Below are 11,589 nucleotides of genomic sequence, written 5' to 3'. Positions count from 1 at the left end.
AGCTTCTACCCCCAAGCCATAAGACTCCTGAACATCTAGTCAAATGGCTACCCAGACTATTTACATTACCCCTCCCTCTCTTTTACACCGCTGCTACTCTCTGTTGTTATCATCTATGCATAGTCACTTTAATAACTCTACCTACATGTACATATTACCTCAACTAACCGGTGCCCCTGCACATTGACTCTGTCCCGGTACCCCCCTGTATATAGTCTCGCAATTGTTATTTCACTGCTGCTCTTTAATTACTGTTACTTTTATATCTTATTCTTATCCGTATTTTCTTAAACTGCATTGTTGGTTAGGGTCTCGTAAGTAAGTATTTCACTGTAAGGTCTACCTACACCTGTTGTATTCGGCGCATGTGACTAAAACAATTTGATTTGATTTGTTACTGAAATTAATCAACTTGTCAGTGCATTTGACCATTTTCATGTCCTGCTAAGTAAGCATTAAAAATATGATGAGTACTTTTGGGTGTCAGGGAAAATGTATGGAATAACTTTCTTTAGGAATGTGGTGAAGTAAAAGAAAATATAAATAGCAAAGTACAGATACCAAAAAAACCTACTTAAGTAGTACTTTAAAGTATTTTTAATTAAGTACTTTAAACCACTGCATAGATGGACCTATTCCTTACACAATACAATCTCACTGATCTCTCTGAGGGATTTTCTAAGTGTCTGGTCTTTTTCCAGGTTTTAAAGCCTTACTTAAGTGCCTGTCGGGGAGGTTCTGCAGCCGAGAGCTGATTGGAATCATGGGGCCCTCAGGGGCCGGCAAGTCCACTCTGATGAACATCCTGGCTGGCTACAGGTGAGAGGGCTGTTATCATTCTTTTGCATAGTTTTTTGTTTTAAGGAGAATGGAACACCAGTCTACCGTACCTATATTTTTTATGTTCTATTCAGATATATCAGAAAGTGAGAGGGAGATAGGTGTAAAGGGTTGAGGCAGGAATTGAATCCCGGTCTCTAGGGGTCCTACATGTGCATATGAGCGGGTAACGTTACCTCTCAGCAACGGCTCTGCACTGCTTTTGCATAACTTACACTACCTGCAAGCACTATTTTTGCTTATTCAAGTATTCATCCCCATTTTAAACAAACACCTCTTATCTGACATCAATTTCCCAAAAAGTCTTCCTGCTCTGTTTCATTCCACTGTGATTGGAACATTAACTCATTGTCTTTGTTTACAAACGTCTGCCTGCACACATAACATTATTTTTGTAAAAACTGGAAGCATCTAAAGTAACTGTGAGGAAGGTCTAGTACCTAGTATTAGGTTTTCACAGTACCCAAAACCATTTTGGGATGTTTTAAACAATTGTGTGATGTGTTTGACCATGGGAAAAGAGCCACAGATAATGTGTGTTTGATGGAATTGAACCTGTGTGTTTATTATCAATCAACATGTCACTGCACCAGGAGTAATCAAATTAATACATTTGTATTTGTCCATTCTCCACTCCTGTGTGTCCTCCTTAGGGAAACAGGCATGAAAGGGAAGATCTTGGTGAATGGGAAACCCAGAGATCTCCGCACGTTTCGTAAGATGTCCTGTTATATCATGCAGGATGACATGCTGCTGCTGCACCTCACTGTCCGGGAAGCCATGATGGTGAGAGCACAGGGTCGTGTTCATTAGGGCACACAGTTGAAAACATTTTAAAACGTTTTGCAACTTAAAACTAAAAATTATTCTTGGACAAATCTGGGTAGTCCCTCCCTGTTTCAGTCCGTTTTCTTCCGTTTGGTGCCTAATGAACATGACCCAGACACATGTTCTTATTGGTAGAATAGGTTGTATGTTTGTGGTTTGTTATTATGCAGCAATGATGGACTAATGTGAGGTGTAGAAGAAAGTGGTGACTGTTGCCATCCACTGGATGTACTGCAGGGTGAATAGTGGAAATCGTACATTTTCAGTGGATATCGTACATTTTCATGGCGAAAACATAGCTAAATTACTGTATTCTATGGATTTGATGTTGTTTCAGGTTTCGGCCAACTTGAAGCTCAGTGAAACTATGGACGTGAAAAAAGAACTGGTGAGTTGGACAGAAATGAACAACTTGCAGATTATACATACGACTTATACATACGACTGTGATTTGTGTTTACCTACTAATGGTAGACAATGTGTGTGTGTGGGTGCGTGTGCTTGCGTGTGTGTGTGTGTGTGTGTAGGTGAATGAGATCCTGACTGCTCTAGGGCTCCAGGAGTGTGCTCACACTCGCACCAGCTCCCTATCTGGGGGGCAGTGTAAACGGCTGGCAATCGCCCTTGAGCTAGTCAACAATCCCCCAGTCATGTTCTTTGACGAGCCAACCAGGTAAGAGGCTCACTATGTCACCATGTCCACCTGATCCATCAACTATGGGACAAGATAAGATAAACCCTTGTACATTCTTGTTGGTGGTGTCGTGTGGCAGTGTAACTTGATCTAAGGCCTGGAGGAAAAACTCCTGGTCTTACTTGTAACGTATGCGCTTGGAGTCAGGAAGCAGGTGCAGAAGGTACGTTTAATGATAAGAGAAGGGAGATAAACAAAACAGGAGAAGCGTACTGAACGTGAACGAAACCAGTACTGCCTAATGACTGAGGCTACTGAGGGCTAAATAAAGGGAGAGTAATCAAGATGATGATGAGGTCCAGGTGTGCGTCATGATGGTGCCAGGACCGCTGGTTAGTAGACCGGCGATGTCGAGCGCTGGAGAGGGGCAGCGGGAGTAGGCATGACACTACTGATGATGTAACGTGACCTCCACCTCCACCACGGATTAAATCCCCCTTCCCCCTCAGAATATGGGAAATGTAGCCATGCACTGAAAGTGCCTTTCTATCTGCCCCTCAGGGATTAATAAAGTTGTATGGAATTGAATTAAATTGTAATTATTTAGCCATCAGTAGCCTGAGTTTTGGGGCCGAAGTAAATTGGACATATAACCCCGTAGTGTTATAAAGTACATTCCATATTCATTTGAAATAGAGGTTGTTTGTCAACTACCGGTATCCTGCTGGTCCTGCTTCCCTGACTCTCTCCCTGTCTATGGCTGTTGTTTCCAGTGGTCTGGACAGTGCCTCCTGTTACCAAGTGGTTTCTCTTATGAAATCTCTAGCCCTGGGGGGACGCACCATCATCTGCACCATCCACCAGCCCAGCGCCAAACTCTTTGAGATGTTTGATAAGGTACAAACAGGCCTCTCTCTGTCCACTTCCATCAAATGATTAGACAACACATGAACACGGAGAGACAATACGGAGCTGTGGCAGTTGTCCCCTGGTTGTGGGGAGGAGTTTTTCCTAACCCTGTAACCCGACCAGACCACAACATTTCCAGGCCCCCCTAGTTGTATAAAAGCCCCGAGTTTTTTCTGGTAGGGTCACGTGATCAGGAAAAACTCCGGTCCCCACCCACGGACCAGCTGTGTCTTTCTCTCCACCTGATGTGTTGTCTTGTCCTTCCACAGCTGTACATCCTGAGTCAGGGCCAGTGCATATACAAAGGCACCGTCCCATACCTCATCCCCTATCTGAAGAACCTGGGGCTCCACTGCCCCACCTATCACAACCCGGCAGATTTCAGTGAGTTCAATGGGACCTCAGAACAGAGCACACACACTTAATATCCGTTAAATGTCTTTGTCTTTTGCCCCACATTGCATACCTCTGCCAGGTTGCGTTAATACCCTCTTCATAATGCCTTAAAAATACAGTTAAATTGCCTTTATTAGCTATGCATAATTTATTTTAGTAACAGGGTATTCATAGAAGGTGTTAACAGGATTTTCTCTGTCCCAGTCATCGAAGTGGCATCGGGGGAGTATGGAGATTGGAATCCTGTTCTGTTTGAGGCGGCCCAGGGTGGAATGTGTGCCATAGAGGAGAAGAAGAACTCATGTGACAAAAAAGACACATCCGCTGTTTGTCCAACAAAGTGCCTCAAGGTGAGTACTAATGCTACACACAACTGAGAATCACTAAGGAATAAGCCCTATTCACTGACACACACGCACACCCACTCACGCACACACACACACTCAGACTTTAGACAGTGGCCCTCTGTTTTGTCTTGACATGCCCCCTGTCTGTCTCTTTTCACAGGACTCAGGAGCCATTGAGAGCCATTCATTTGCCACAAGCACTCTGACACAGTTTTGCATTCTCTTCAATAGAACGTTGATAACAATATGTCGAGACCAGGTATGTGAGTCGAATTACAAGGGGTTCCTCGGGTAGCTGGGCGCTAACAGGTAGCAATAGCACGCGTGTATACATCAACTTTTTGGGCTAGTCTTAAGCCTAGCCATGGATTAGTGGACAAGTCACTTTTAAATGAGATTCTCCATTGAGCATGCTTATAATGAGGATGAGTGAATTGTATAAGAGAGGAGGGCGTTTCTGTTTCAGGTGTTGACACACCTAAGGCTGATGTCCCACATCTCTATAGGAGTACTGATCGGCTTGCTCTACTTGAACATTGGCAACGACGCCAGCAAAGTCTTCAACAACACAGGCTTCCTCTTCTTCTCCATGCTCTTCCTCATGTTCGGAGCTCTGATGCCCACCGTGCTCACATGTGAGTCGACCGAATTGTGGGGTGGGACTTGTTCGTTAGTCAGTATTGTTTTAAGCTTATAGGCATTCAACGTGTGTACTGACGCTTCACCGGGAGGAACTTTGCAGTCAATGGTTTCGTCCTGAAATGGCACCCTATTCCCTGGTCAAAAGTAGTGCACTAAATAGAGAATAGAATAGAATAAAGCCATTTGGGATGCAACCAAAGTTTTCTGTCTCTGTAAGTCTTTTCACGATGCATGTTCTTAGCCTAGGCCCCAGGGCTATCATTAACCCTAGGTTTAAACAAGCTAGCTTACCCTGAAGGGTCACATAAGCATTTGTTAACTCCGCTGGGCTAACTAAAACCAATGTCAATTCACCTTGATTTATTTAGTCAGGGTAGTCCATTAGATAGTCCATTCAGCAACAAACGTCATCGTTTCCCAGGGATCTCCTAGGATCCATGACATTGGTAAGTACGTTAAAGAATGCAGACTGTTTAATTCTTGTCTGCCGTTTCGTAATGTCTGACCTGCAGTTCCTCTGGAGATGTCCGTTTTTCTGAGGGAACATCTAAACTACTGGTACAGCCTGAAGGCTTACTATCTGGCTAAGACCATGGCTGACATTCCATTCCAGGTGAGATGGTCATCCAAACAAAGCAGGCACACAGCAAAATGTGTGTGTGTGTGTGTGTCTCAGAGAACCCCAACAGCATAATACAACATAGATACAGCAGTGCCACCCAGTGTTTATGTACAGTACGGCCCGCTCTTCCCCAGGTCCTCTGCCCCGTCATGTACTGCAGTATAGTGTACTGGATGACAGATCAGCCTCCGGAGGCCACCCGCTTCCTGCTCTTCCTGGCCCTGTCCATCTGCACGGCCCTAGTAGCCCAGTCACTAGGGCTCCTGGTTGGTGCTGCCTCCACCAACCTCCAGGTACCCTGCTGGAACTAACTAAATGCTAACTAATGCTAATGTTTCACCATCTAGCTAATTTTCTTAACACTTTGTATTGGCACATGTAGCCTTCATGGGTATGTGTCTCCTAGTCGGTACTACCCTAGCGCAACCTAAACAACGTAGTGACTTAATTTGCCATATGTTTGCGTGAACAACCAGATCTACTTTTGTCCACGAGCACCATTAAATGACTTGTCACTTGCAATGTGTAGAGACCATTAGCCCCTCTACCTGTCTATCTTTCCACAGGTGGCCACTTTCGTCGGCCCCGTCACTGCCATTCCTGTCCTTCTCTTCTCTGGCTTCTTTGTCAACTTTGACACCATTCCCAAGTACCTGCAATGGAGCTCCTATGTGTCCTATGTCAGGTATGTCCCACTCGTGCTGTAGGAATTTTGGACCATTCCTCTTTACAAAACTGCTTCAGTTCAGAAATATTCTTGGGATGTCTGATGTGAACCACTCTCTTGAGGTCATGCCACAGCATCTCAATCGGGTTGAGGTCAGGACTCTGACTGCGCAACTTCAGAAGGCGTATTTTCTTCTGTTCAAGCCATTCTGTTGTTGATTTACTTCTGTCTAATGAGTTGGTGTCCTGTTGCATCATCTAACTTCTGTTGAGCTTCAATTGGCAGACAGATAGCCTTACATTCTCCTGCAAACTGTCTTGATAAACTTGGGAATTCATTTTCAATGATAGCAAGGTGAGGCAGCAAAGCAGTCCCAAACCATGATGCTCCCTCCACCATAGTTTACAGTTGGGATGAGGTTTTGATGTTGGTGTGTTGTGCCTTTTTTTCTCCACACATAGTGTTGTGTTTTCCTTCCAAACAACACAACTTTAGTTTCATCTGTCGACAGAATATTTTTAGCGCTGTGGAACATCCAGGTGCTCTTTTGCGAACTACAGACGTGCAGCAATCTTTTTTTTGGACAGCAGTGGCTTCTTCCTTGGTGTCCTCCCATGAACACCATTCTTGTTTAGTGTTTTACATATTGTAGACTCATCAACAGAGATGTTAGCATCTTCCAGAAATGTCTAAGTCTTTAGCTGACACTCTAGGATTCTTCTTAACCCCATTGAGCATTCTGCGCTGTGCTCTTGCAGTCATCTTTGCAGGACGGCCACTCCTAGGGAGAGTAGCAACAGTGCTGAACTTTCTCCATTTATAGACTATTTGTCTTCCCGTGGACTGATGAACACCAAGGCCTTTAGAGATACTTTTGTAACCCTTTCCAGCTTTATATACTGTAAGTCAAAAAATCTTAAGTCTTCTGAGATCTATTTTGTTCAAGGCATGGTTCACATCAGGCCATGCTTCTTGTGAACAGCAAACTCAAATTTTGTGAGTTTTTTATAGGGCAAGACAGCTCTAACCAACATCTCCAATCTCATCTCATTGATTGGACTCCTGGTTAGCTGACTCCTGACTCCAATCAGCTTTTGGAGAAGACATTAGCCTAGGGGGTTCACATGCTTTCCCCAACCTAAACTGTGAATGTTCAAATGACGTATTCAATATAGAAAAGAAAAATACAATAATTTGTATGTTATTAGTTGAAGCACACTGCGTTTGTCTATTGTGACTTAGATGAAGATCCGATCAAATGTTATGACCAATTTATGCAGATATCCATGTAATTCCAAAAGGTTCACATACTTTTTCTTGCTACTGTACCTATAATTGTCTCCACTACTCACTTCATGCCTGCTTATCTCAATAAAATATGAAAAGAGAGAGGGGGGTAAAATGTCGCAATGCACAGGAAGACTGTGGTTGTTTTCATCTTTGCATTGTATTGACCTGTAAATAATAACAATGCGGGTACCTGTCATCTGGTTTAATCTAGATTTTAGACCAATTAGTCTGTGTTGCCTCCCAGGTACGGTTTTGAGGGGGTGATCCTGTCCATATACGGGATGAACCGTACCGATCTGTATTGTCCGGGGAAAGTGTGTAAGTTCCAGAAGCCTGAGGAGGTCCTCCAACTGTTGGACGTGGAGGACGCCAAGCTCTACATGGACTTCATCGTTCTGGGGATCTTCTTCGTGATTCTCCGATTCGCCACCTACCTAGTGCTGCGCTACAAGGTCAAGTCGGAGCGATAGGTCTCACCCGCAAGGACCCGCCCTGTTCTGTGCAAAGCTATTGTACTGGACCACGTGGGTTCAACATCCAGTTTATCTATCAATACCATAAATCGCTGCTTGGAAAAACTGGAATATATCACTTTTCTCTGTTGAAGTCATGATGGGACCAGAGAAGAGACATCTAACAAACATAAATGTTTTACCTCAGCAAGTAGGACTCCAAGCATCTCTATGTACAGTAGGGTAGTACTGATGAGGGCACACAGACTGTTCAAAGGACTGACCTGCAGGAACAACCAAAAACAGAGAATGTTTACATATCGTTTAGGCTTGGCATAGCCAGAGGACATTCTACTGTTGCACTGGAGTGTGTCTGGTTTTAAAGACAGGATTAATCAGTATTGTAATCATGTGTTGATTAAATTGCCTCAACTGAACTGAACTATTCACTTTTCTTCCGACTATCTTTCACTCACATCTACGGTTTAGTTATGGTTTTGAGAACTAGAAAATAAATGACTTATTTTACCTGATAACAATGTATGAAAAACAAACCTGTACATTATTAGGCTATTAACTTGTTTTTATACTGTCTGAAAAATGTACCTTTCTCTAAAATGGATGATTCTCCTAATTATATATTTTTTGGTTTCTCTAATCAACTCTAATCAATTAACTGTTCATGTTCTACATGATGTGATGTACTGTACTGTATGTATGTATGTATGCAACATTGTTGAGTTTAGTTTGGGTAATAGATTAAAGAGGTAATATTATCCTCAAACATAGTCCTAAACCTGTCTCCACTGCCACAGTAATGTATATATTTATAGTATAACCAGAGATGCAACATTCAAACTTTACTTCTACCTAACAATGGATGACTTTCAAGGCCCAGTGCAGTCATAACCGTCATTTCCTGTGTTTTATATATAATTCCACACTATGAGGTTGGAATAATACTGTGAAATTGTGAAAATGAGGATAGTCCTCTTAGTGTAAGACCTGTTTGGGGGGGGGAAACACCTGAAATTTCAGCCAGTTTTGGTGGGATGGAGTTTTGACCTGCCTGGTGAAATCACCAGGTGSTAAATTAGTTAATGGACCAATAAGAAAGAGAGTTCCAAACCTTCCTGCCAATAACAGCTCGTTTTCTGTTTTCCCCTCCCCACTCAGATCAGTCCAAGACATTCCTAGCAAAATTCTTACTTGAGAAATTGCTCTTTGGTAAAAAGCTATTTTTGTTTCTTTTTGACAATTTTTATTGAAAATAATCCCAGTAAAAGGTACTTAATTGTTACCCAGAAATGATTTGATATTGAGATAAAAATGACAGTATTTGACCTTTAATAATATGCCTGTTTTACATAAACCTTCATTACAGTCTAGTCATCCATGGCTAACTGCCACCTTGCGCACAAGYATTCACTGTCTCAGTTCGTAGGACTTGCTTGATATTCTTATGAGTGTGTGTGAGTTGCATATTTGACCGTGGTTGGAATTGGGATGCCCGGCTTTCAGGAAAACAAGCCAAGAAAATTAGTTACAGTAGGCTATGTTGCAACATTTTGTTGGATTCTGACTTTTCAGTTACAATATACTGTGACATTCCTAAAATATTTTAATTATCTCACCTATTTTGGCCTCTTATTCCCCACCAGCCCTCTGCTGGAAGCCTATGTTATATGACAAACTTGATCATTTCTCTCAATTCCACTGTACAGCATCGCAAATGGCTGGTATTTCAATAAAGACTTCAGACTTTACTAACTTATAATGATTGTGTYGCAATGTGTTTGTCATGGGTCATGGGGAATATCTAGCCAAGATCTCAACTCCACGAATTTAAGCTCCGACTCTTTCAAGTCGTTAGCAGTCGATACTTCAAAAATGTAAATTCTTAAACCCTCACCGTGTACCTATGTTTGTTTTCTGTTGTTGAATGCCTTTCTTTGTTCGTTAAAATCCATGATTTTTAATTAAACGTTAGTCAAAATACAATCCACTGATAGTTTCCTTGACGAGATTCAATTGGCACATGAGCATTCGCACTGAGTTGCCATCTCAGAGCAACAGCAATGAGGCAACTCTCTGCGAGGACGGAAGAAAGCAGATGTTTCCGGTTTTCAACMTAACTTCCGTTCCCCCTGWAAAWCAGATGTCGGGACTCTGCTCAGGTGTCTTYAAAAAATATATWTTTTATTTTTGCATTTTCCAATTAAGAACATTCAAAATAAAAATGAGAAGATATTAGACAACAGTATAACAAAGCGACAACCTTACAAGACAACAGACAATAATGTAAGTGCAATAAAAAAAAATACAGTATATAAAAAAACTAATAATAAAAAATGTATGAGACATTGGATCACATGGTCACCTGCTGCAGGCTACATATTATACATTAAGTGTGAAACATTACGTGAGGATTATATAGAGATTCAATYAATGTGATGTGAGGGGAGATTCTCCATATGGTCAATAAAAGGTTGCCAAATTCTGTAAAATGTCTCTAACTTATTCCTCAAGCAGTAAGTGGTTTTCTCCAGTGGGATACAACTATTAACTTCCGACARCCACACTGCAACTGGCAGGGAGGAATCTGATTTCCATTTCAAGGCAATACATTTCTTGGCAATCGCTAGCAATATTTCTGTTAGCTTTATAATATGGCTTTGCCTAAGATTGGAATTAGTAAAGTTACCCAGTAGACAGACCTACGGGTTGAAAGAGAATGCAGCCCCATGAATTGAGGATATGGTATCGCTTACCCCTTGCCAGAAACGGTGTAGTTTTGAACACTGCCAAGTGGAATGTTCCTTCATCTGAGCCACATCTAAAACATAGGGAGGAGATATCAGGTTTGAACTTGTGCAATYTAGATGGGGTGATATAGTGCAGATGGAAGAAATTCAACTGGATCATAGTCCCTCATCAAGATTAATACCCAGATATTTTCCCCATCTAAGTCRGGGTTTATCTAGCTCAGGCAGTGKTAGTCCTGACRTAAGAGCATCGTAAACACAGGAAATGGTCTTGAACAGTGGTTGGTCTGCATGGAGTTGTTCAATAGGTGACATCTTAGGTAGGTTCCATTGTCCCTTGAGATTCATCCTAATAAAACGTTGTAGTTGTTAGACAAATGGTACTTCTGTTTCAGCTGTTGAAGGACATAAGAATTCCCTCCTCATAACAATGTTCCAGAAGACCCTTATCGGACCATGCTCTAAAGTGACTATTCTGGAAATACATAGGAATCAATCTATTGTTCCATAGAGGGGTTTTAGAAATCCCTCTTGTCTGAACAGCTCGTGCAGTCTGCACCATGCCAGGACAGAATGTATAATTAAAGGKCTGTCKGTGGTCGTTTTTTATAGATTCCRGGTCCCATTTGTAAAACAATTCTACCCCAGTGTCCTCATGTCTCTCAAACTTGTCAATGTTCAACCATAAGGAGAAGGACCATTATCAAACCTCTGAGCCACAAATCTAGACTGTGCAGCCCAGTAATACATTCTGAAATTGGGGAGGTTTAAGCCCCCTTTTTATTTTTGAATTTTATTTCACCTTTATTTAACCAGGTAGGCCAGTTRAGAACAAGTTCTCATTTACAACTGCGACCTGGCCAAGATAAGGCAAAGCAGTTCGACACATACAACAACACAGAGTTACACATGGAATAAACAAACATGCAGTCAATAATACAGTAGAAAAAGTCAATATACAGTGTGTGCAAATGAGGTARGATAAGGGAGGTAAGGCAATAAATAGGCCAATGKTGGCAAAGTAATTACAATATAGCAATTAAACACTGGAATGGTAGATGTGCAGAAGATGGATGTGCAAGTAGAGATACTGGGGTGCAAAGGAGCAAGATAAATACAGTATGGGGATGAGGTAGTTGGATGGGCTTTTACAGAGGGGCTATGTACAGGTGCAGTGATCTGTGTGAGCTGCTCTGA

General features: G+C 42.1%; 1 protein-coding gene across 1 annotated transcript; it reads left to right on the top strand.

Moving 5' to 3' along the window:
• Positions 1-705: 705 nt before the first annotated feature.
• Positions 706-8,308, top strand: LOC111982579 (ATP-binding cassette sub-family G member 4-like). The gene is made up of 13 exons (XM_024014166.1): positions 706-819; positions 1,494-1,626; positions 2,006-2,056; positions 2,196-2,341; positions 3,076-3,199; positions 3,481-3,595; positions 3,812-3,957; positions 4,115-4,213; positions 4,421-4,589; positions 5,109-5,209; positions 5,353-5,511; positions 5,785-5,903; positions 7,420-8,308. The coding sequence occupies exons 1-13, from the start codon at positions 764-766 to the stop codon at positions 7,643-7,645; spliced, it is 1,644 nt and encodes a 547-aa protein (XP_023869934.1). The 5' UTR covers positions 706-763; the 3' UTR covers positions 7,646-8,308.
• Positions 8,309-11,589: the final 3,281 nt, after the last annotated feature.

Source organism: Salvelinus sp. IW2-2015, linkage group LG22 (assembly GCF_002910315.2).
Source record: "Salvelinus sp. IW2-2015 linkage group LG22, ASM291031v2, whole genome shotgun sequence".
Taxonomy (NCBI): domain Eukaryota; kingdom Metazoa; phylum Chordata; class Actinopteri; order Salmoniformes; family Salmonidae; genus Salvelinus; species Salvelinus sp. IW2-2015.
Note: the sequence above shows the minus strand (reverse complement) of the source record. Positions and strands in the feature narration are given on the sequence as shown.